General features: G+C 40.9%; 1 protein-coding gene across 2 annotated transcripts in view; it reads left to right on the forward strand.

Annotated features, from left to right (window-relative positions):
• gdap2 (ganglioside induced differentiation associated protein 2) overlaps positions 1-12,329 on the forward strand; it is a 21,427-nt gene extending 9,098 nt beyond the window's left edge. For both annotated transcript variants that reach the window (XM_053680612.1, XM_053680611.1), the window contains 5 exons: positions 178-254; positions 441-580; positions 2,205-2,259; positions 2,857-3,000; positions 10,957-12,329. In XM_053680612.1, coding sequence (XP_053536587.1) covers positions 178-254; positions 441-580; positions 2,205-2,259; positions 2,857-3,000; positions 10,957-10,974 — 434 coding nt within the window. In that variant the 3' untranslated portion in view covers positions 10,975-12,329. The remainder of the gene's footprint in view (positions 1-177; positions 255-440; positions 581-2,204; positions 2,260-2,856; positions 3,001-10,956) is intronic.
• The last annotated feature ends 13,791 nt before the right edge of the window (positions 12,330-26,120 follow it).

Here is a 26,120-nt window from a genome sequence, read left to right on the forward strand (position 1 = left end):
GGCTGCAAGTATTCCAGACTGTATAACCTAATGAACAGTAAATGAGTTGTTGAGAGGAGCTGAAAAAGGTTCAGGAAATATTTCGATGTATGAGAATGATGACAGCTGGGAGGGTTTTTCGATCCAGGAGCTTGTTTTCACATGTTTGTACCCATGACGCTTTGTTTTTGCCTGCAGGTATTGACATGTATGGCAGAACAGTAATGGTGGTGGTAGGCAGAAACATTCCAGTAACACTCATCGATATGGAGAAGGTAAAGCAGTCAGTTTTATTAATTCATGTGTTCTATTACATGTGCTGTATTAAATTATCAATACCACATGTTCAGCTTTCCGGATCTATAGTGTGTGTGTGTGTGTGTGTGTGTGTGTTCTTTTATTTCTCTCTCTCTCTCTCTCTCTCTCTCTCTCTCTCTCTCTCTCTCTCTCTGTATGTTTAGGCTTTGCTATATTTCATCCATGTGATGGACCACATCACAGTCAAGGAATACGTGATGGTGTATTTCCACACGCTCACCGGTGAACATAATCACCTAGACACCGACTTCCTCAAAAGGCTCTATGACATTGTTGATGTGAAGTAAGACAACTTGTTGCATGATATTATTTATTGCAGAAAACGTGCACAACTGTCCGCAGATTCCACCCAGAGACCTTTTTATATAAGCCTTTTGTGAGCAGATGCAATGACTGCGCAGTCGGTAAAGGAAATAGCCTTGGTGGGATTTCATTTGTGTCTATTGTGGGTTTTTTTTTTTTTTTAAAAATTAAAAAAAAAAACCGTCTGCACTGCGACACCGTTTACTACACACACACACACACACACACACACACACACACGCGCGCACACATTTGGGAGAAGTGGAGACTTCATATCTGTTCCCTAAGCCTGCTCTCCATTATCTAGATTTAAAGCGAGGATTCTGACCTTCCCAACCCATCTGTTGAATTTGGATGAAGAGTGCAGCCAGTGTACTTGGATTCCAACTTTCCCATTTCATACCTGCTCTGTTGTCACCCGGCCCTACTGTGTGCCAAATTGCTGTGTGAATGCAGCCAAGAGGATGTCATTTATTCTCAGAAGAGAGAAATGAATTGGTTGTTGTTTGGCACTGTTTGGGGGGAATTGGAAGGGGATTTTGGCTCCAACAGCTAATGTTTTGGGACTGACTCTATTGGCTTTGACACTCTTTAAATCAGAGCCTGTGACTACTCGTATGGCGGAAGACAACCTATCCGAGTAAAGGCGTATGCAAAAGGTGGTGTCCTGTTGCGGATGCTGTACTGCAGAGTTTCATTTTACTGCGTAGAAGTTTCTTTTGATGCGTTGTGACACAGTCGTTCATGTGAAAGTCCAGGCGAGGTGGTTTCCTGGTTTCGAGTTTCTGTTCGGGGTTCAGCATTAATTGGAAGTTAGAGCATGAGATCATGTGTTTTCAGGATGCACTAATGCCTCAAAAATAGAAAACAGAAGTGTCTAGAGTGCTACAGAGTGGGAATGCTAGCAAGCTTCACAACTTTTGGTAGTGTTTTGTGTTTTAATCAGTCTTTTGATCTCGCCTTTGTAGAGCTTCCTATGGTGGGGGGTGAAAAAGGGGGGGAAAAAAACAACTCCCCCTTCCTTTTGACAGTTTTACACTAATTCATGCTTTCGTTTAACAATAAATAAATAAATAAATAAATGCATGCTTACTTTTCTTCTGTATCAAGTTTGACAAGAAACACAGTGCATGTGGAGACCTCACACTTGGCTCTGTTCTTCACTCCTTACAACTCAGGTTCTCCAACCTTCTGAGGTTTTTACAACTCTTAAAACCGCTTGTGTTTTGTTGGTTCATTATGTTTCGGGGTGTTTTTTTTTTTTTTTCTTCTTTCTATCTGACTGGAGTCATTATAGCGATCAGTTTTATCCTGAGACGTTCGGAACGTGGGTGTCCTTCGTAGGAAAGATGTACCCCTCAGATCACACTTTCCCAGATTTGGACTGCAGTGTTGGAGAACTCCCTGTGTGCCATGGACAGCCCTGTAGGCTTTTAACTAAAGACAGAGTACCTAAAAACTGAATTTGAGCATTCTGTCGAAAAAAGGCTGGGTTATTGTTGTGCATGTGGTTTTGTGATGTGATATGATTTATTTGAGATGGTGATAAATATCATAAATGCACCTCTGTGTCCTTTTTTTTTTCTTCTTTTCTTTTCTTCCAGGTTTAAAAAAAATCTGAAGGCTTTCTACTTTGTTCATCCCACGTTTCGTTCGAAGGTAACTTGTTCATGCAGATAATGCTACAGACTTGTTCCTGTTTTGAAATGTCAGGCTCGGTAAAGTATTTCTGTCTACCCTTGCAGCGTTTGCATCCCCAATGTGATCGACTTCTCTTTCCCCGATTCCATTCGAGCAGTATTTCCATGTGTTTAGCGCACATGTGAAATCGTCGTGAGGATTTATGTTTACATGTTTATATAGTCCACAGTTCTTTGCTGGTTTACTCTGTTTATGAAATTCGATTTGTAACCCTCTGCAATTCGACGACGGATCATCCCCGTTCTAGTTTGACCGTGTCGGACTTGTTAGATGAATGATTACGGTTTTTAAGATGGACTCCATTGGTATAGCAGTTGCTTCCCTTTTTAAGAGTTTGGCCATAACATTGTTTTTAAAGCTCACTGTAGTACAAGCCCAAGCATCCATGTTTAATTCTTTGGGCTTCACATAGACCAGCCTCATAGCAGTTTGTGTCTGGTTGCATAGTGAACCGATTTGAGGAACAGGGAGATTGAAGGGACTTTTTGGTTAATGTTTTTAAGAGAAACCAGAAAAGGGTGTCGAGCCAAGCAAATTGTTACTCCACTGTTTCAGGTATCCACGTGGTTCTTCACGATGTTCGGTGTTCCTGGGATGAAGGAGAAGGTCCATCACATAGACAACCTGCAGCAGCTCTTCACTTGCATCCTACCGGAACAGATCGACATCCCTCCCTTTGTGCTGGAGTATGACAGCAGGGTGAGTGTACACACACACACACACACACACACACACACGTGCGCGCACACAAATGGCCTAGCGTGGATTCTTGATGTAGACATGGTCCTGCACTTCATTCCCCTTCAAGGCAATAATGTTTGTTTGGTGCCTAAATAAATACACTATATGGCCAAACGTTAGTGGACACTGGACCAGAACATCTATAGGTAGTGGAAGAGCGCTGACCTCAACCCCATGAACATATTCCAATTCTTTGATGATAATGAGTCCTTATTGATCACGTATACATTACAGCACAGTGAAATTCTTTTCTTCGTATACCCCAGCATGTTAGGAAGTTGGGGTCAGAGCGCAGGTTCAGCCATGATACAGCGCCCCCTGGAGCAGAGAGGGTTAAGGACCTTGCTCAAGGGAGTGCTTGGCAGTGCCCTGACCTTCTGATCAGTAACCCCGAGCCTTAACCACCAAGCCACCGCTGCCCATATATAGACCGCAGGGGTAAATCGGGTTGAAATGCAGGTTATAGATCTGGACTGGGACGTTCAAAAAGCACATGTACATGTGTGATACTATTTGGCCATATAGTATAAATTAGGAAAGAGATCTAAAGATGTATCCAAATCTTTGTAAAGCTACTTGTGTCTAATTTTAAAAGAACAGTACAAATAAAATTGAATTGTGTTGAAATGAAATGGGCACCTGGATGGTGTCGAGCTGTTCTGTTTTTTTTAGGTGTTATTTTATTTATTTCTTTATTATTATATCCTCTTATAAATCATTCTTGAGAAGGTTGGCGCTGCCAGGGAGTTAAAAGAAATGTAGATTCCTATGTAGAGAACAAACCCATTGGCGGGGCATTTCATAAAGAAGTTTTCACTTGGTTCACATTTGAAAGCAGGTTGTTTGTTTGTTTATTTATTTATTTATTTATTTATTTATTTCATAGAGTAAATGAGATGATCATTGCCTAGATTTTTAAAGGCAACACGTAGGATCAATTCGGGATCGTTTTCTGCGAATACCTACAATTCGCACGCATTCATATTTAAGCTGTGTTGGTGGTTGGAGATTCAAGAATTAAATGCCCATAATTCTCTTTCTAAATACACGAGTCATGACCTTTAAACTGTCTTGTGCTGACTGTGTGTGACTCTGAGTAATGGAACTTCCACGCTTTTTTTTTTTTTTTTTTTTTTTTTTTTTTTTTTTTTTTTTTTTGGAAGCTCTAATGAGTGTAAGCAGGGTATCATCATGTTCGATCATTGTAAGATGTAGGCTGGTGAAAAGTTTTTTCCACCCTTGCGTAACTGTTCTGTTTTGTCTGAGTAAGGCGTAATAAAACTAATGTATTAAGACATTCCTACCAGAGAAAGTAGTGAAAGTTTTTTCTTAGGTGACTCTCCCCTTTTTGGTGATTTAAAGCTGTAAAAGCATGTAGGGGAGAGCCAGCGCAATTCTAACTTTTTTGCTTGTTTGTTTGTTTGTTTGTTTGTTTTGTTTGTTTGTTTGTTTGTTTTTGGTATGAGTTAAATTAGTCAGTGATTTATTTAAATTGCAGATTTCATACTTCCAATATAATCATATTCTGCGAATCATATCGTTTGATGCGAGGGTCTCGATTTGATGCGTCTGAGCGAGCAGGACTCAGAAAAGCTGTATGAGGTCCAGAGAGCTGTATGACCTTGACAGCACAGCTCGATCACAGCTGAATGCAGAATAAATCATCCTGTGATTCATACACCGGCCCCTCAAGTCACGCTAGCAGCGTTGTCATGGTTGTGGGTGTGTTTTTTATTTTATTTTTTTTTAAATGCCAAATTGGACTCGTTTTGAAGTAACCAATACACGCATGCCATGGTGAAAACGCAGACTTGGCTCTGGGCTAGTTTCAAGTCTTTTTGTGCGGTTTGTGAGATGTAGTTGGGGTGGAAATGTTTTTCTGTTAACCCTGCAAACCAGCGCACATTAGCTCTCTTGTCCAACAGTTACAGCGCCCTCCACTAATATGGGCACCCTTGGTAAATATGAACAAAGGAGGCTGTGAAAAATCCTTTATTGTTTAACATTTTGATCTTTTGTTCGAATAATTCCCCTAAAAATATTCTGCTCTCATGGATATCAAATTACAAACACAAGACGGGTTTATAAAAATTAAAAAAAGCTTTCATAAATATAGGTGTGCAACAAATATTGGCACACTTTTAGTCAATACTTTGAGCTACCTCCCTTTCCCAAGAGAACAGCTCTGAGTCTTCTCCTATAACACTGATGAGGTTGGAGAATACATGGCGAGGGATCTGAGAGCGTTCCTCCGTACAGAATCTCTCCAGATCCTTCACATTTCAGGTCCACGCTGGTGGACTCTCCTCTTCAGTTCAACCCACAGGTTCTCTATGGGGTTCGGGTCAGGGGACTGGGATGGTCAGGGCAGGAACTTGATTTTGACCACGGCCCCTTTGAATCTTTCTGTCAGAGGCAGTCAGGTTTTCATTTAATATCTGTTGATATTTGATAGAGTCCATGATGCCGTGTATCCTAACAAAATGTCCAGGTCCTCTGGCAGAGAAACAGCCCCAAACATTAAAGATCCTCCTCCATATTTAACCGTGGGCATGAGGTACTTCTCCATACGGCTACCTCTCTGTGTGCTCCAAAACCACCTCTCTGTTTATGACCAAAAAGCTCTATTCTGGTTTCATCTGACCATAGAACCCGATCCCATTTGAAGTTCCAGTCGTGTCTGCACACTGAAGACGCTCGAGTTTGTTTTTGGATGAGAGTAGAGGCTTTTTTCTTTAAACCCTTCCAAACAGCTTGTGGTGATGTCGGTGACTTCGTATTGTAGTTTTGGAGACTTTCTGACCCCAAGACACAAATAACTTCTGCAGTTCTCCAGCTGTGATCCTTTTTGTCCACTCGAACCGTCCTCTTCACAGTGCGTTGCGACGATATAGACACGCGTCCAATTCCACGTCGATTCATAACATCTCCAGTGGACTGGAACTTCTTAATTATCGCCCTGATGGTGGAAATGGGCGTTTTCAATGCTTGTGCTAATTTCTTATAGCCACGCCCCATTGTGTGACGCTCAACAACCTTTTGCCGCACATCACAGCTATATTCCTCGCTCTTACCCATTGTTATGAGTGACTAAGGGAATTTGGCCTGTGTGTTACCTCATATTTATACCTTTATATTTATACTTGTATACAAATATAATTTTCTCATATGAATTCATAGGCGTGCCAATAATTGTTGCACACCTATATTTAACAATGTTGTTGGTTTTTTTTTGTTTGTTTGTTGATGAACCAGAATTGTGCTTGCAATTGTTTGATATCCGAGAACAGAGTATTTTTGTGACTTTATTTAACAAACGATCAAAAGGTTAAACATATATTTTTTTTCCCCCACACCCTTCTTTGCTCATATTTACCAAGTGTGCGAATATTAGTTGAGGGCACTGTAATGTTTAAATAGGCATGTACTTCTAAGGTTCTGAATGGATCATAAATAATTTCTGTACTTTTTATAATGTTTGAAGCCGTTGTTTGATCTTGTGCTTAGAATAAATGTACATTTTCAAACCCTGATTTATAGAGCACCATTTTAAACCGTGTCTTTCTGCCATTTGGCTGAATTGTGTTGTCTCAATGCATTCTGATCGTTCTATCTGACAAACGATGACAGCTCAAATATCTTGGAGCGTTCCTCAGTCCCTCCAGGATTTTCAAACAAACAGTGTTTGCGATGTTCGGAGGAGCTTGCGATTTTTCAAAATTTACCGCAGATTTGGGCCGAGACTTGTCATGTGACATCACAATGCACTTTCACCCAAAGCCGTCTTCGAATCACGTGTCGAACACGAGTACAGTTAAAACGGCTATCGTTTACCTACAAACTTCACTGCAAATGACCGTGCACAACAATATCATGCAATTTCGCCAATTCAAGTAGCTTTCCACAAAAAAATGCTCAAAAAATGTAAGAAAAACGCAACAAAATCGAGCATTTTTGGCTGCAACAATCTTAAAAAAAAAAGTAATAATAATCTGACTGATTTAATGTAAATTGAAACATCTTCACAAAGCCAGCTGGGTCTTAAAGATGCACTATATGGCCAAACATTGTGGACACTTGACCATCATACACATGCTTTTGTTTAGTTTTTTCGGCCAAGGCGGCCTGGAGCATCATCCCCAAGGTGTTCCATGGGGTTGAGGTCCGGGCTTTCTGCAGAACTCTCGAGTTCAAACTTGGCAACAAACCATGTGTTCATGGAGCTCTCTTTGCACACAGGGGCGTTGTCTGTCTGTCTTCCTGGAACAGGTTTGTGCCCTTTTATTTCCAGTAAAGGGAAACTGTAATGCTACAGCACACAAAGACATCTTCTACAATGATGTGCTTCTACCTCTGTGGCAACAGTTCTGGAGAAGAACTCCATATGGGTGTGATTGCCAGGTGTCCACATACATCTAGTGTATGCCTTTCCTGTACACCCATAAACGCACCTTGATTGAAACTGTTCCAATAGTTTCATTGTATTGTAATGACTACTGTTTTCTGTGGAATACCTTTAACGCATTATATTGTCACGTGTGCAGTTTCAGGGAAAGCTTAATGTAGTTGTTGGGAAAGGAAAAATTTTCCTATTGACTCTTGAGTTTTGGCAGAGCATTGATTAAACATTGACTTTATTACTCATGTTCTCTACTGTAATGTGAATTGATTGGTTCTGTGGTGTGGCCCGCTGTTGCGTTCGGTCAAAAAGGCTGGATTGGGGACTTGTCGGAGGATGTGTTCCTCTCTGCTTGTCTGCACTCGCTGTGAGGCTGAAACTGGGAATGAATACAGCTGCAGTTACTGCGCTCTAGTAGACCGTGTGTGTGTGTGTGTGTGTGTGTGTGTGTGTGTGTACATTTTAACGTACTTTTTTTGTTGTTTGTTTTTTTAAAAACAGATGCCAGTAATCAAATATACACAAGTACACAAACCTAAAGACAGAAAAATACTCTATTTGTGCCATGATTTCCCGTCTTCATGCAAACACTGGGTGGAATAGTATTGTCCAAGCCTCGGCTACTTTTCTGTCTTATAATTCCTTAAATAGCCGTCCTGGTGTAGAAAGATTTATCATGTTTTAAAGACTTGATCTGGCTTTTTTTTTTTTCTTCTTTTTTTTTTTAAAAAGCTAATTGTGGTTAAGGTTTTTTGTTTGTTTTTGTATTATTGCATGTGTAGGAGTACATACCCATCCATTTGGGCGCTAAATTTATCCTTTCTTTGTCAAGGTCTTTTTGAGCGCTCTAGTAAGATATGTGAGAGTGAATGCAGGTCACTTTATCTTCACGTCTGCGTTTTTTGGCCTTCATCTTATTTCTTATTTCTTCAGGGTTACTTTACTGGAGTGTTTTGTACAATTCTCTTACCAGGCTTTGTTTTCTACAAAGAAATGGAATTCCAAGGAAAAAAAATCGACAGTCACGCAAACTCGTGTTCAAAAAAGGACCCTTTTTTTAAAATTAATATTATTATTTATTATTTTTTATTATTATTATTATTTTTTTATTTATTTTTTTAACCTTGTTAACTGAAGTGGAACTATAATAAAATGTCTATTTCACCATCAAAGTTCATGTGCTCATTTTCTCTCTTGAGCACGAAAAAGGACCAATTAACTTTTGGTGCATCTGCTATTACACCTTCCTGTTCATATTTATGTATGTTTTAGTTAATTGTGACCCTGAGAACACATCAGATTTTTTAAATTCAACAAATGGGTGCATTCACTCTTAGTATTCATTTATTTTATTTATTTTTTATTTATTTATTTATTTTTTAAAACCCATACTTGATTATACACACCTGATCCCAAAATATGTGAAGTGGATTTGTGCATCTTTACAGTTCCCCATACGTGTCTTTGTCTCAGTTGAAATATTTATTTTCTGTCTCAGCTACTTAATATGACCCATGAACAGTACATCTGTTGCTAAATAGCGAACAGAATACAAGGGTTAAACGCCCTAGACAGCAACTCTACAACGCATGAAATGTGCTCAAACAGCTTTTGTCCTTTTTTTGAATGCTTAAAATCAATTGGTCATGGACGTGGCAGAATAATCTGCTTTTGTTCTTGTTGGACCTGCAGGCTTCAGAGCGTTCTGCTGAATGCTACTCAACTTCGTCCTCATAGCTGTGGTATGGGCAGGACGGCGTGCTTCCAGTACATGATCCACTAAAGCTTTGGATGGTTGGACTGGCCAGAGAAATCTCTGAAGTTTATCTATGCAACTCGAATATGCAGTCATAGGATCCATACAGAGATCTTTATATAACAGGGGTGCCAAACTCCAAATTCTGCTCAGGCCACATCTGCAATTTTTTTATTTTTTTTTGTGAGACCTGAAGTTTTATACATTTTAAAAATTAAGTACAGTTAATAATTAAATAAAGTAACTTCGTGTAGGTGTTTTGCATGATTGTCCAGCAGACTTGCTGGAATTTTTGACCACTCCTCCATGCAATATTCTTGCAGTTGTAAGATGTTTGAGGGTTTTCTTGCATGTACTAACTGTTGAAAATCCTCCCACAACATTTCAATGGGATTCAAATCCGGGCTTGGACTCGGCCGTTCCGTAACCCTCCATTTCTTCTTTCTGAGACGTCCCTTGGTGGATTTGCTAGTGGGCTTAGGATCATTATCCTGTTGAAAGGATCACTTTTGGTTCAGCTTCAACTATCAGACAGATGGCCTCACGTTATCTTCATGTGCTCTTTGATATGATGCAGAATTCATAGATGAATCAAATACATACTGTCCAGTCCCTGAGGAAGCGAAGCAACCCTAAACCTAACATTTCCACCACCGTGCTTCACAGTTGGTGTGAGGGGCTTCTCCTGAAAAGCTGTCTTTGGTCTATGACAGACATGTCTACTGGTGGTGGTTGTGTGGTGGTGGTGTTTTGGTTTTTTTAGTCTGCTGTTCCTGTGGCCAAACATGTCTGTCTTTGATTAATCTGTCCAGAGCACATTATTCCAAAAGGCCTGGTTGTTATCTATATGCTCATTGGCAAACTGTAGTCTTGCGAAGGCTTTTTCCTGGCACGCCACCCATGCAGGTCAAATTTGTGCAATCTCTTTCCGATTGTAGAAGCGTGCACTTTGACACCAACAGCTGCAAGACTCACTAGCAGATCCTGTGGTGAGATTTTGGGGTTATTGGAGATTTCTTTTTGCTTCAGACGCTCTGCTCTTGGGCTGAATTTGCGGGGACGGACAGTCCTGCACAAACTGGCTGTCGTTTGAAATCCGTGCCACTTGTAGATGATTTTCCTTACAGTGGAATGATGTATTTCAAATAATTCTGAGATCTTTTTAAATCCTTCGCCAGACTCATGGGCATCCACAACCTTCTTTCTGAAGGTCTTACCGAACTCTTCATATCTTGGCATGATGACTCCACACACCTCAATAACAAAGGGAACACCAGACACTAGATATGAGAGGGGTATAAATAAGACCGGTTCCACCTGCACTCCCTCAGCAGGTTCTAATCACTGGAACCCCATCTTCAACACCTGAGAATAATTTTATGGATTTGATGGAGTGATTAAAAGTAGGGGTGTACTTACTTTTTCCATGTTGTTCATTTAAATTGTGAAAATTACTGCAAAATGTAAATTTTATGTCATTTGATGGAGTGTATCACCTTTATTAATAGGCACCATTTCAAAGACCTTTTAATAACACCCTTTATTTATTGGGATTTTTATTTTTAAACTTTGTCACTTGTCTGTATGGCCAGGATATAACAATGTGTTTAGGGTTAGCTTGAAATAATGATTCTTTCTCCATCAATGACTTCAGACCACTATGCTCCATCATTCAGCAGTCTCTCTGTCCTGAGTAGATTTAAGCTTTATGGTTATACTAACACTGAATTTTATTAATTTTTTTTATTTTCTTTTTTAGATGAACGGCTCCTACTGAATTTCCCGCTCATCGAGCCTATAAAATAAACCCGGCAGGTGGTTTTGACTGGGCCTTTATTGAATGCCCAGCATTTGGTTGAGCTCCCAGAAGGACATGGTTTGCGGTTACATGAACTCGGTATGGGTATGTCGGCATGGAGAAGTCCGTCCCTTCCATTACAGTGATGCATGTGAACCTGCTAAAGGAGACCGCCTCAATGCCCTCCCTCCTTCCAGTCTAGAAGTTTGCTGCAGTCGCTGTGCTGAGGCTGTTTGCACTGGTAATATTTCACTGATGACTGCATGTGATTGAACCGAAAAGCAGAAAGGTACCTTGTTAACTTAAGTGCCTTCAGATGTCTATTCACTTCTAGCAGTGTTAACCCCCCCCCCACCACCACCACCACCACCACCACCACCTTTCTACACTTATGTTCGACGTCCAGAAGAATGATTTTCTGTCATCAGCAACACTTCCTTATTATTCTTATTTCACACAGTCGGGTTACTGCCTCGGTGAACTACCTACGCGAGCTGCTTTCTTTCTGAATGTGAATAGACAGGTTCCCTTGATTGGACCGTGGCCAAATGATGTTTAATTAAAATCATTATTCTATAAATATTTAAATGAACTCATTTTTAAGTTCTCTCTCTTGCACAGTATTACCGAATAATGATTTCACATGTAGACAGTCGGGATTTATTTTTTATTTTTTTTTGTAATACCCTGTCCTACTTCAGCTTTTCTTTTCTTTTCTTTTCTTTGTTTTTTAATCCACCCTTGTTTAATTGATTGCACTGTATCTGATTCCGTAGAACCTCCTTTTGTTTGCTTTGGAATATTGTTTTATTACATCTTTTAGTCTTTTATAGGCCGTACATGACACTAAATGTATAGGGGGGGGGGGTTAGAAACCTGCTTGCTCTAGGTACAAATGATAATGGGAAAGGAAAAACTAGTGTGATTTTGAGCATGTGGGGTGAGTGATTTTTTGAAAAAAAAAAAAATTAAATACAGAAATAAACGCACTAAGTTTGTTAAAGGTGCTGAACGTTTCCGTGCCGCCCCGAAGCAGTGTAAATGTATCTGTATTCGAGTTCAAAGTTGTTTTTTCCAAATACACCGTGTATTGTTATCCTCAGTCTTGCTCTTTTGATATTTTTACTCTACACTGTAGATTTCTGTAAGAGTTATTAATGTCTTGAATGCGCAATATAGAGAGGAACCCAGCTGGTGTCCAAAACATTTATTTCTGTAATTACTCTACACACTTGCTGTCCAAATGTGAAGGTCATTTTTGCGCTGTATGGAAGCATTTAGAATATACTTTTAGATTAATATAAGGCAAATAAATAAATAACCTTTTCCTCTCATATTTTGCCCTTCTAGTCATTGGTAAATGGTCTGCACTGATCTAGCGCTTTCATCCAAAGCACTTTACACTGGTTCTCCTTCACTCTCACATCACTGGGGTTCAGGTTCCACTTCGAGAGGTGGAGTCATGTGGGCCTGGAATCGAACCACCAACCCTACGCTTAGTGGACGACCCGCTCTACCACCTGAACCACAGCTGCTGCCGCCCCCCCCACCCTGATTATTATTTCAATATGTATATTGTAAGCAATGATATTAAACAGATAAGTTGCTTATGAAGAACAGCTCAGCCTGGCGGTGGAATCAACACCGCTATGCAAAATAAAAGTAAGAAATGTGTTTTCAGAAGATCTTAAGAACAGGTGTCTGCAAGATGAAATGAAAAGAGACGAGCCAGTGCTTGTGCAATTCATATTTCTGCACACACTGTGTGACGAGACCGAAACGTGCATATTTACTGTTTGAAAAGCAGTACGGATCAGATAAGGGAGGGGACACTCAACAGGTGTCTAGTGGACCAGTCGAGTCACATTTTCCACCACTCGCTCCAAAAGAACACGCTCCGTTGTGAAGAAAGCCCAGAGCGCTGACCTTGATTAAAACCAAAATGGGCCTTGTTGCTCTGCCCGTCTCCGTGCCACACTTTAACCCTGTAATGAAAAGCATATCATATCAGGACATTTGTCCCCAGTCCCTGCTATTGTTTTATTCTTAATCTATTCATTAATGAAAGCTGGAGTATAATCGAATAACGTGTTCAGTTTGAACGGCCGTAGGGGCTGGACAACCGCGGGCTCAGCTCCCCTGTGACGTTTGTGCTGAGGTTAAAAAAAAAAAAAAAAAAAAGCAATCGATCATTCACGGCCTTCATTGTGTTTGTGCGAGTGGGATTAGCAGAGGTGAGAAGCCACTGTGAACTCGGGACACCTGGACGGAATTAATTCAGCTTTTTGTGAATAGGAGCTGGCATCAAAAAGGGGATCAAAATCTTGAACAAAACAACATTAGCACGGAATGGAGTGTTTCACAGCATGTGGAAAACATAGGACATGTGGCCTGTGTGCTTTCACACCAACACTGTCCTCCGATAACCTCACCACTGTGAAGGAAAACCAGAGTTTAAAGAGAGAAAACCTGGCAATTTCCGACCCTGCTGTAAATACGGAGGAGCCTGTGGACCTTATCATTCAAAAATACTCTACTCTGAATGTTAAGCAAAATTAGACCTGCATCTTCTGGTGCAGAGGAGCAGAGATCAGACGGGTACCAAAAACAGCTGCATGCTCATTTAATGTGTAATCTTAATTGTTTTTACTCATTATTTCATTCTCAGAATAAATTAGCCTAGTTCTGATTAAAGTCAGTTTTGGTGACATTCCCAGTATAACGAGTGTGGCGTTTGTTACGCTGGAGGACGGAGGACGGAGGACTCTCAATAAAGATGGACATTAGACTGACGGGGGGGAAACGGATAAACAAAGCATTTGCCAAAGCCATATAGTGAAGGAGTGGTAGATTAGTTTTCATTTCCAGCAACTATCATTCCTTTTTAAATTAAATCAGCTCCTGAAGGAATTAGAGTCATTGTTCTCAAAGTGGGTTGAGCGACCACCGGTGGTCTGAAGTACAGCCCAGGGATCGGTGGTTTTCAAATTTTGTTACAGAAGTGGAACCACAACCCACATTATCAAGTCGTGATGCCTATAAATGATGTCAACTGGGATCCCATGGCAGTTTTAATAAAATGGGTTATCTGGGAAGAAACTCAGAAATAAGGATTTAAAAATAAATAAGTATTCTTGTACAGTCCCTTCTGAAAGTATCGGAACAGCAAGGCCAATTCGATTGTTTTTGCTACACACTGAAGACGTTTGGGTTTGGGATCAAAAGATGAATTTCACACGTGTTAAACAATTTAAAACGTAACATGGCACCTTTTGTTTGAACCCACCCGTGTGTTTTTTCAAGTGATCAAAAAAATATCGGCACGCGTGACTGATATGTGTTTCTTGCCGCCCGAGTGTGTCCCGTTGAATTGCTTTAATAGCTCTGAATGTCTCTAACTCTTGGTTCGAGCCTTAGGTTTTGCCTGTAAAGACTGCTAAGAAAAAGGATAAACCAACATGAAGACCAGGGAGCGGTCTACGGGAGAAATGCAAGCCATCTTGAAGTTAAGAAACGAAGGAAAATCTATCAGAGCCAGTGCACAAACATTGGGCGTATCCAATACAACAATTTGGAATGTCGTGAAAAGGAAAGAAACCACTGGTGTGCTAACAACCAGACACTGAACAGGTCGGATAAGGACACGAACATCGTCAGAGCTGTGAAGAAAAACCCAAAAACAACAGTTAGTGACATCAACAGCCTTCGCAGGGTGGGGGTGAAGGTACCACAAGCCAGTGGACGGTCCTAGACTGGCCTAATCAATTACCATAAATCTCTGCTTGTGTGTTAAAATGTTTAAAGGGGCCCCTGACTACAAAATAGATTAGCCTGTTTAGTAGCTCAGAATGAGCACATTTCATAACATTTCCAACCACTGCAATGAGCTAAATGAACCAAAATGCAGATCAGATTTAATGGTGGCAGGTTTACGTGCCCCATGTTAGAATATTTGCCCTAAGTAACTGTAGGAAAACAATTAAGTATATACGCATTACATATACTGTTGTAAGTACGTTGTATGCAGTAGCATGGCAAACCTGTACAAGTGTCTTGGGCACTAACATAACAATTGTATGAAACAATTCATTCTGCTCCTAGAGCTCTGAAAATCTGATCCCAATTAAAGGAACACGAAATGTAAATATTTAGACCAGTTTAACTTGGAACATTGTTAGGAAATTTTTTATGGAGTCCTAAAAACAGAGTTTAGGGAAAGGATTATGGCATCTACAGCGTTGCAGTAGTTTTAAGACGGAGGACAAGACAACATTTGAATTTAAGCGAAATGAATGACCAGTGCAGTGAATAAAATCAGAACGGAGTGAGTTCAGGCCATGAGCACGTGCTAGCAGGAAACTTATTTAAATAGGAGAAGGGAAGGGTACACGGAGTGGATTCGATGTCATCACTTCGCCAGAAACATCTGAGAGCGGGTTCAAGGCTAAAATGCTTTTAATCGGACAAAGCTTAACGTACCAAAGTATCTAATGGATTTGAAGTGCTGCCTGAGACCAAAAACAAGTCTCAGCTTATACTGGTTTCAAAGGATTTCAAAGAGGAACCCAGTGGTGAGTGTGAATTAAACTAAAGCTCTTAGAAGAAATCCACTGGTGGTTCAGAAACAGATTAATGATTGTCCTTAATACATCTCAGAATTCACTATAATGGTTCCTGTCATAATATAATGCTACCCATGTCCTACAGCATGCATCGTCCCTGCATTTGGTCCTAACACTAAATGGTTCTGATCAGAACGTCGTGGGTTCAAGCTCCAGCACCGCCAAGGCCCTTGATCCGCCGTGTCATGGCTGACCCTGCTCACTTCCTAACAAGCTGGGATATGCAAAGAAAAGAATTTCACTGTGCTGTAATGTATAGGAAACACATCAAGGCTTCTTCTTCTACAAAGAGAACCATGCCCCCTGAAGTGAACACAGCTTTGCTCCCAGAATGCTGCAAAGAGCAACACTTAGTAAACATCGTTATTTGCTTTGCCTAATCTTTTAACATCAGACATTTTAACACCAGACCAAGCATTCCATGGTGCATGGTGTTAAGAGAAAAGGTTAAATTTCCACAATACAACACATGGAGGAAAGTTGCTCAAAAGACTAGCACTGATACACCGGTAATGTCTAAAACAAAAAATCCTGACCTATAATGATGAACAGTATTTGCTTTGTTACCATAACGACTTCAGAGAGAACCAGGACATTTCTGAAGCTCTGTATGTGAAAACTACCTGTAAAAAAATGTTCACACCCTTCATTAGGCGACATTTAGACTAACCGAATTCTCAGACTAATTGTAAGAACGGAATGGTAATTTGATTACAGGTTGCACTAGGACCATATATCATATATGTGGGGCAGTGGTGGATTGGCGGTTAAGGCTCGGGGTTACTGATGAGAAGGTCGTGGGTTCAAGCCCCAGCATTGCCAATCTGCCACTGCTGGGCCCTTGAGCAAGGTCCTTAACTGCAGGGGCAGTTATGATACAGCGCCCCCTGGAGCAGAGCCCCCTGCGCTCTGACCCCAACTTCCTGACATGCTGAGGTATGTGAAGGAAAGACTTTCACTGTGCTGTAATGTACATGTGACCAATAAAGACTCATTATCATCATCATCATCATCATCATCTAATGGAAACTGCATGCGAGAGTCCAAACATGCATACCACATTAGCAGTTAGCTAAAGTTAGCAGGAATGTAAAAAGGAGAGCCGTTTCACCCACGTTCCACCATGGTATTAAGGGTAAATTCCCAAAATACAGGCTCACAGACTACCTGTAACGATGTACACACCCTTCACTGGTGACATCTAGACTGAATTTTCAGACTAATTGTAAGAACGGAATGGTAATTTGATGACAGGCTTCACAAGGACAGTGTGTTTTTTTTTTTTGGTTTTTTTTACATGTCCTGGAAATGTTTGCGTCATTCTAATAATGTACCAAACTGTACGAGGGGGCCATGTGTCTTTCAACAGAAATCTGTAGCAGTTTGAAGACCGAGTACAATACAAGAGAACCTTCTTCTCCTGGAAGACATTCATTATCTCCCAGATTTATACACCTGCTGCAAAATGACTTGCACTTCAGATGCTGTCTATTGTATTATTATTATTGTTATTATTATTGTCCTGTGAAAGTAATGATGGAAAGACTAGAAAGAATGTATTGCTGAGGGGAAACTGTAGAGCCCTTGAGTGTATAATCATTATCGAGGAATGTAGGTGCATTTATATCTACAAAAAGTGGACTATTTGCTCACTTCAGCACACCTGGGTAAGCAAGGACAGATTCTCACTTCATTTGATTAAACCTGAACAGATTATACTTCCTGTGACGGAAGATGGGGGACTATATCTCTCAGGTTTATTGTGCTCTAGGAGCCACTGTCCAGTGGGGGGCAGGAAAGAGATCAGGCTTCTTCCTGTTCCAAGAATAAAACTCATTTTCCACAACCAACAAAAGTCACAGTTCTGCTTTGAACGGTTTATCGGACTAGATCAGTTCTCTCTCCCCCTCTCCATGAAGTAAATAAAAAGTTGTTTTTCCTTAAAGTTTGATCTTGATCACAAACAGTGTGTGTGTGTATAAATAATTACACAGTGCCTTCCACTCATTGGCACCCTTGGTAAATATGAACAAAGGCGGCTGTGAAAAATTGTTTTTATTGTTTAACATTTTGATCTTTTGTTTATTTAAAAAAATAAAAAATAATTTTTTTTTAAAAATTTTAAAAAAAATACTCTGCTCCCATGGATACCAAACAATTGCAAACACAACAGGTTTATCAAAAAAATATATCTTTGTTACATATGTGTGCAACAGTTATTGGCACCCCAATTAATTCAGATGAGAAAAATATATTTGAAGTATATTCCCACTGATATTTATGAAATAATAATAAAAATGAGTACACCTGGGTGACTAGGAACAGGAAATTGTTCAACCATGACTTCCTGTTTCACAGGGGTATAAATATGAGGTAACACACAGGCCAAATTCCTTCATTCATCCATCATAATGGGTAAGAGCAAGGAATATAGCTGTGATGTGCGGCAAAAGGTTGTTGAGATTCACACAATGGGGCGTGGCTATAAGAAAATAGCACAAGCATTGAAAATGTCCATTTCCACTATCAGGGCAATAATTAAGAAGTTGTTTCAAGGGTTTCAGGAAAAAAGCCTCTACTCTCATCCAAAAACAAACTCGAGCGTCTTCAGTGTGCCGACACTACTGGAACTTCAAATGGGATCGGGTTCTACGGTCAGATGAAACCAGAATAGAGCGTTTTGGTAATAAACACAGAGGTGGTTTTGGAGCACACAGAGAGGTAGCCGTATGGAAAAGTCCCTCATGCCCACGGTTAAATATGGAGGAGGATCTTTAATGTTTTGGGCTGTTTTTCTCCCAGAGGACCTGGACATTTTGTTAGGATACATGGCATCATGGACTCCATCAAATATCAACAGATATTAAATGAAAATCTGACTGCCTCTGACAGAAAGATTCAAATGGGCCGTGGTCGGATCTTCCAGCAGGACGATGATCCAAAACATCATCAAAATCAACACAGAAATGTTTTACTGACCACAAAATCAAGCTCCTGCCCTGACCATCCCAGTCCCCTGACCCGAACCCCATAGAGAACCTGTGGGGTGAACTGAAGAGGAGAGTCCACCAGCGTGGACCTGAAATGTGAAGGATCTGGAGAGATTCTGTATGGAGGAACGCTCTCAGATCCCTCACCATGTATTCTCCAACCTCATCAGTGTTATAGGAGAAGACTCCGAGCTGTTCTCTTGGCAAAGGGACGTAGCAAAAAGGTGACCATAATTGTTGCACAGCTATATTTAACAAAGTTTTTTTTTTGATAAAATGTGTTTGCAATTGTTTAATATCCATATTATTATTATCCGAATATTTTTGTGAATGTTTTTTAACAATAAAGACAATTTCACAGCTTTCTTTGATCTATATCTAATGGAAACTGCATGTGAAAGTCCAAATGTGCATAACACATGAGAGCCATCAAAAAGGTAAGAGAGCAGAGTACAGCAACACTAAAGAAAAAACACTCAAGTTAGCAGGAATGTAAAAGGAAACCATCAAACACCCCCAACCATGTCATATTCAACCCCCAGTCCCAACGCGGATTCAGTACAATACCTAATAAGTCAGAACTGTGTATTGTTGGAGGTGATATGTCGGCAGAAACAGAAAAGTTCTGGGAAGTAAAGTGAGCGAGTAAAACTGCATGAAATATACATATTTTTCGGAGAGACAACACACCATGACAGGAAATACTTCAAATGATATCTAATCTATGGCCCGACACCCACCCACCCAAGCAAACCTCTCGGTTTCAGCCACAGGAACATCTGCCACTCTTGATCCACCCATCACCTGTTTCTCAGGACCTTGAACTCCGATAAATTGCACCTCTTCAGAGATGTTGATGCAGCCAGTTACTGTTTGAGCAGCTTGTCTATTTCCTGGAAAGGAAGGACAGTTTGTTTAAGCTGTTGGGTTTCTCAGACTATTAAAGTACAGGGCTTAGGTTGGCTTCCCTCTATGCCTGCTACTCTGTAAAAACCTCACATCAGACTCCAAAGTCCTGTAATTTAAGAATCGCACTGCAGGCTATGTTCACCATCTTATGGGATCATTTCAGAGTGTGGCGTATAACTAAAACCATGACCTGCCTTTCCTGTGACTTTATTGGGCACAAACTCTTCCCTCATTTGTCCTCACTCTGACATCTTGGACATTGAATCAATTTGGGATGAGAAACCTTTCAGCATTTGGCTACACTAAGCATAGACATGGCACATAATTGAACATGTCTGCAGCTGGAGGAACGACATACTGAAGTTTTAGATTAGTTTTCTGCCTTTGATCACACTTGCATCTACAGGCCAAATGGTGCTAATTCCTTTTACAGCTAGCTTATTTCCTGCAAATGATGTGATAAACATGACAGCATTTCTCCAATCTTTCTTCGCTGCAAGGAAACACAAAAGCTGTTGATTTAAATACTTTTTGGTTCATTTATTTTAAAAACAAACAAACAAACAAACAAATCATCCTTTCTTTCTGAGAATTCCACATATTTTTCCCCCACATTGTCTGCATTATTTACTCCTTAAGAAACGTTAAAGGATGTGTTAAAGGAAGGGTTTAGGGCTATAATGCATTTTTTTTTGGTACTAGCCAGTGTCTTCTAGTTGCATTTTGTTTTCTTGTCACTGAGAATCATGAGCGTGACCACCAAAACATGATGGGTCTTTGTGTTATGTCCTACAGCTAAAGCCAGTCAGCAGTAATGTTTCATTTATAGTTATTTACAGACTATTTACAGTGAAATATAGCTGTTGTTTGTTCGTAAATCGTCCCATCATCAGATCAGTTGGAACCTTAATACAGTATGAACTCTAGAACAGACGAAGAATCGAAAGGGATTAGTGAAGACGGAGAAAGAAGAGACAGAAAGCCGGAGCTGACCGGAGGCAGAAGCAGAAACAGAGCAGAGAGGATGGAAATTGGTGGTGTCTGTGCAGCAAATGTCCTCCCATGCCAACCAAAATTGAATGTGTCTTGCAACTATTGGCAATTTAGAGTGCCACTTATCTAGCTTTAAAACAAAGTTCACAATTTCAGGTTCCTTGTAAAGGACGCCAAAGGAAAAAGTCTCAGACTGTACTTCTTCCATTCAAGTTTGCAGTAAGGACACAGCGCCGCTAATCAGTTTACACAATGATTTACCCAAATCCGTGCTAATTTTTCATGCTAAACTGCATTCGTAATGGGGTTCAGCTGGAGTAGACGCAAACAGGCCTGATTACTGTAAACCCTGTTCAACCAAATCTACACTTACAAAGAACTTTTCCAAACAGCATAAATTTGGTTAAAAAGGTCTTACAGAGTAATACACTATGCCAAAGATGAAAGAAATTTCAGGAACAATGAGAAAATTGTGATTTATATACACATCAGTCTGGGAAGTCTTACAAAACTGTTTTCAAAGGCTCTGGGACTCTGAAGGACCACAGTGAGAGCCGTTATCTCCAAATGGAGAAACTTGGCACAGCAGTGAACCTTCCCAGAAGTGGCCGACCTTCCAAAATCCCTCCAAGACTCATACAGCAACTCACAAAAGAGACAAGAACAACATCGCAGGCCCTACAGGCCTCTTTGCATCAATAAGGGTCAGTGTTCATGACTCCACTATCAGAAAGACACCGGGTAAAAATGGCATCCATGGAAGAGTGGCGAGGTGAAAACCACTGATAACTCAGAAAATTAACGCTTGTCTGAATTTTACCAAAAAGCACCTTGATGATCCTCAAACCTTTTGGGAGAATGTTCTGTGGATCGATGAGCTGAAAGTGGAACTGTTTGGAAGACAGGAGTCCCGTTACATCTGGCGTAAACCAAACACAGAATTCCACAAAAAGAACATCATACCTTCAGTCAAGCATGGTGGAGGAAGTGTGATGGTGTGGGGATGCTTTGCTGCTTCAGGGCCTGGGCAACTTACAGTAATTAAAGGAAACACAAATTCTGCTCTCTACCAGAAAATCCTAAAGGAGAATGTCCGGTCTTCAGTCCGTAAACTGAAACTCAAGCGCAACTGGATTATGCAGCAAGACAACGATCCAAAGCACAGGAGTAAGTCCTAATCTTAGAAGTAAGTGAAAGACTGATCTCCAGTTATCAGAAGCAGTTATTGCTGCTAAAGGCGGCACAACCAGATTTTAAGTTTAAGGGGGCAGTTAGTTTTTCCACATAGGTGATAGATATTAGATAACCCTTTTTTTTTGTATTGTGTGTTTACTCGGGTTGCCTGCTATTCAGTATGAGAACAGAAGAAATCGGATCAAAATCAAATGCTTTTTCACAGCACTGTATAGTTTTAGAGGCCAGGTCGTGGTGCGGGGTTTAACACTAAGCTATAAGCACGTTTGCCTCGCGAAAATGACCTTTCAATGTTTTCAACTGATAATCAATTAACTCAACAACTTTCCAAAATCTCCCATCAGCACAAGACCGTGTTCCACGTCGTAACACAAAACTGAAGGAGGGTTACTTTTAATCCGAATCGCTAAAACAGTGACTAGCGTTTTAATTCTCACGCTTCCAAATGTGTGTGATGTTATCAGAGTTCGGCTGGTGTTCCTGGGGTCTCTGGCCCTGGACCTGGGCACCGCTTCTCATGATCACTGAAAGCACTACTTAACAAGCACTCTTAAAGGGGTCAGCTAGAAATAAATAATCCAATAGGAGGGTTATGGCTTGCAGGATTGGCCATGTGCGCCAGCCGAGGATGTCCTGCATCCCCTTCTGATAGCAGACTTCAATCCCACGGTGCCTGGACATGCTCTGCTGTGTTCCCTCATTACAGCACTGCTGTTCCCGTCTCAAACACTTTGCTTCCCTCGAATACCGAACACATATTTCCACTCATTTCTGTATTCAGATCTTTCTGTGCATTTTTGTGCGTCCTTATTTACTCGCATACCCCCGTGCACGTCCTCACCGTCGGCATTTATCGCATCCTTTGTAGCTTTCGTCCATCATCTACCTTCAGTGTTCTTTTATCTCGTCTTCCCACGTTACTCGGTGTTACTGCGTCAAGGATACGAAAGCATACGGAGGGTATGACTCGTGCACGTTAACGCGAGTCGCACAAGCAGTCCGTCTAATAAAACGATGTCTTAAAATCGGTCATATCTGTCGTTGATGATGACGCGGATACGACGTGGATCGCTTGCGTTTCGAGGGGAATTGCTTCTAAAGTCGCCGTGTCGTTAAGAAATAAGTCATTAATACAGTAAATCACGTCAACGTTTGGGGAATTCTGCCGTCATGGAATACGTAACCGTAACAAACTCATTAACACGGGTCGTTTGTGGTAATCCTCGCGAATAACTAACGACAACGCTAAAACTATCAAATAACGTCTTCTCCACGGACCCCCCTGAGAAATCCGTGCTCCTTCATACCTTCAATATCTGCCGATGTTCACGTCTGCAGTACGAGTAGAGGACACATGAACGTTCTACAGCATGTAAACAAAAGGCAGAAAAGTGCACAGATGAGAGCAGCACATTGTACGGAGAGGGAGGATATTCAGTGGACGGTCTCTCTCCCCGTGTCTCTCTCTCACCTGCATTCTGCTGTGTAGTGTTTTCATTGTCTCTGCATATCTTTCAGCAATATTCCAGAAATAGGGCTTTGTTATCTGGTTATTTTGCTTGATTGTTCTTCTCTCGCTGGCTTAGATGTAGGTTTTGACCATCATGGCTTCCTGATTAAAAACACACACACGGCTTTTACACTGGTATGTAAGCATGTGGATTGTTTTGTAACTGGAGGCATTATGCAGAACCATCAGAGATCCATGCGAACTCACCCGATCAGTGGATATAGCGCATTTAAAAAAAAAAGAAAAAGAAAGAAAGTGAAAACATTGGTTTAAGCAGTCTAGGAATATTCAGACTAACTTCTAGCATCGTACAGAGTATATGTGATTACCACAGACAACAGCTATACCAGATGTATTGAGAAGAATGGAAACCCATTTACAAGGTCAATCAAAAAGTCTGTGAATGATTTCCACCAATAAGTATTTTAAAATAGGAAACTTGAATTCAAAATAGCAGAGGAGACACGCGAGAGGTCACGGTTTATGTAGTTTGACCCAACACAGTAAAACACAACTGGGTCTACTCACACTTTCCGGAGGGTTTGGCGTCGTCCGTGGAAACCGCGCCTGTGCTTTGTTTGAGCGAGCGGTGTCGGTTGTTTCGGTCATTAAAAATGGCAGCCAGATAAAGTAACAGCGAAACGTTTGGTCAGGTCGCAGATCCGGAACGCGTAATTAATGACGGGGAGCCGAGGCAGGTGGAGTAGCACACGCTCCCGAGGAGGAAATGAAACCTGTGGAGGCAAACAGATGGTGCAGCAGTCAGCATGTAAAGCAGAGAGGCTGCTGGGACAGCTGTGGATATTCACTCGGTCATAACCATGACCTTGTCATAACCAGTGGCTGTCTTAATGCGGTTTGAAAACGCGCAAGCCGACACCGACGCTACTCCGTGCGGTTCTGAAAACTCAACCTACACACCTGATCCCGGCGACACATCGTCACAGCACATTCCCTGAAGATTCCTTCATTAAAATGTTCCACAGACGTCTCCTTGCACTATAACTGATTTTCGGTTATACAGCAACCGCGTTTAAACGGTTTCTTAAGTATACGTGGAGCATCCGCAATAGAAGACCCCGTGTAAGGTGTTGCTATACAATAAGGTACTAGAGTTTTCTTGCAGCGGGCACTACAGTCAGAGCTGCTGTTATCCATGGATCTGGTCATCCATCTCGCATACTGCTTATCCTACACAGGGCTGTGGGGAGTCTGGAGCATATCGCAGCGAATTCAGGGCACAAGGCAGGGGACGCCCTGGATGGAGTTCCAACCCATTGCACACATTCAATCTGAACAATTTGGAACTGCCAATCAGCATGACTTTGGGAGGAAACCCCTGAAGCACAGGGAGAACATGCAAACTCCATGAACACAGGACGGAGGCGGGATTCGAACCCCAAATCTTAGAGGCGTGGGGCATACGTACTAATCTCTAAGCTTCACTGCCCCCCAGCTGCTGTTATGTAGGGAATAAAACATGACCACATGCTGTTATAGGAAGTTCATCCATGATGGGGTGGACTGACACGGCCTCGTTGCAAAAGATGTATGTATTATTAAATTCATACGTTTGTTTGGCTCATAACTAATGAATTAAATGGATTTAATACAAACCTTAACGGGGGGGGATATTAGGAAAATAGACAATACTATACACACACACACACACACACACACACACACACACGATTAACGGTTCAAACATTTGCCTAGTTTAACTGCTAAAAGGGATCCAGGCTACAAAAAGTTTCCGAAACATCGTATCGTGGAACAACATAGTGTGCTGTTTCTTAACCACTCTTCACTTATATTTTGGTACATTTGTAAGACTTGAACTAAATAAGAACGCTTTTTTTGTCGCTGTTGTGGTTGTTAACAAGAACCCAGAAAGCCCTGAATACTTGTCGACACTGGAGACTCCTTTAATAAAATGTTAAGCCTCTTGAACAAAGTGTCACATGATCAATTACATCATTTTCTTCTCTAAATAGGACTTCTTTTAAAAAAAAAAAAAAAAAAAAAAAAAAAAAAAAAAAAGTTATATGTGGAGCATCTGTTATCCAAGTCCCTGCGAATTACCCGCCAATATAGAAACAATAATGTATTAGAAGGAGCACACGGACTCGCCACACAGCCGGTACTACAGTCAGAGCCATGCTCTTACAGACCAATTAAAGCTGAGAATTAAACAGGTCTTCAGAAAGAAAGCATTTTAGACCCCTGGTTGAATTTAAAGAGGAACAGGGAAACCTCAGAATTGCGATCTGTTTACGCTGCAGATGTGGCATGGACACCATGTTTCTTTAAAAAAAAACAAAAAAACACGATGGAGTGTTCCTTTAACTAGACAGGGAGAAGAAACGATACCGTGGCCACAGTCAGAAAGTTCTTCGGAGATGGTGGGGAGTCGCCAGAGCCGCCTCAGAGCTAATAAAATGGAAATCCTGGTCAAAAAGTATTACAAAAAGCCGTTCGGTCTACCACAGAATGGAAATTTAGAGTAACATTACCGAGTAATGCTCCCAATCCCCAACAGAACCATGGGCCAATTTACTCAGTCCATTACAAACCTTCTCTTGTGCAGTTTTGATTTCTCAAAATACTCCAGAAAGAAGAAAAAGAGTTCAAGCTGGGCTGATTGACAGCAGACATCAAACTAGGGATTTTTTAAAAAACGCTTTGTCTTTGAAGTAATAAAACTGCGCATGTTTACACCATGTTCGAAATAAAAACAGCCTGCAGTTCAAATCCTAAGTAAAAACAGACGACTCCGATTCTAAGCATCAGCTTAAAGTAATCCTACAGCGTAGTAATCCTTCAACTTTATACAACCCAAAGCAACGTCGTCGGAACGCTTTAATCGCTCTCGAACAGGACTTCTAAACTCGTCAGGCTACAGCCGTA

The sequence above is a fragment of the Ictalurus punctatus genome, chromosome 6 (assembly GCF_001660625.3).
Source record: "Ictalurus punctatus breed USDA103 chromosome 6, Coco_2.0, whole genome shotgun sequence".
Classification (NCBI taxonomy): Eukaryota; Metazoa; Chordata; class Actinopteri; order Siluriformes; family Ictaluridae; genus Ictalurus; species Ictalurus punctatus.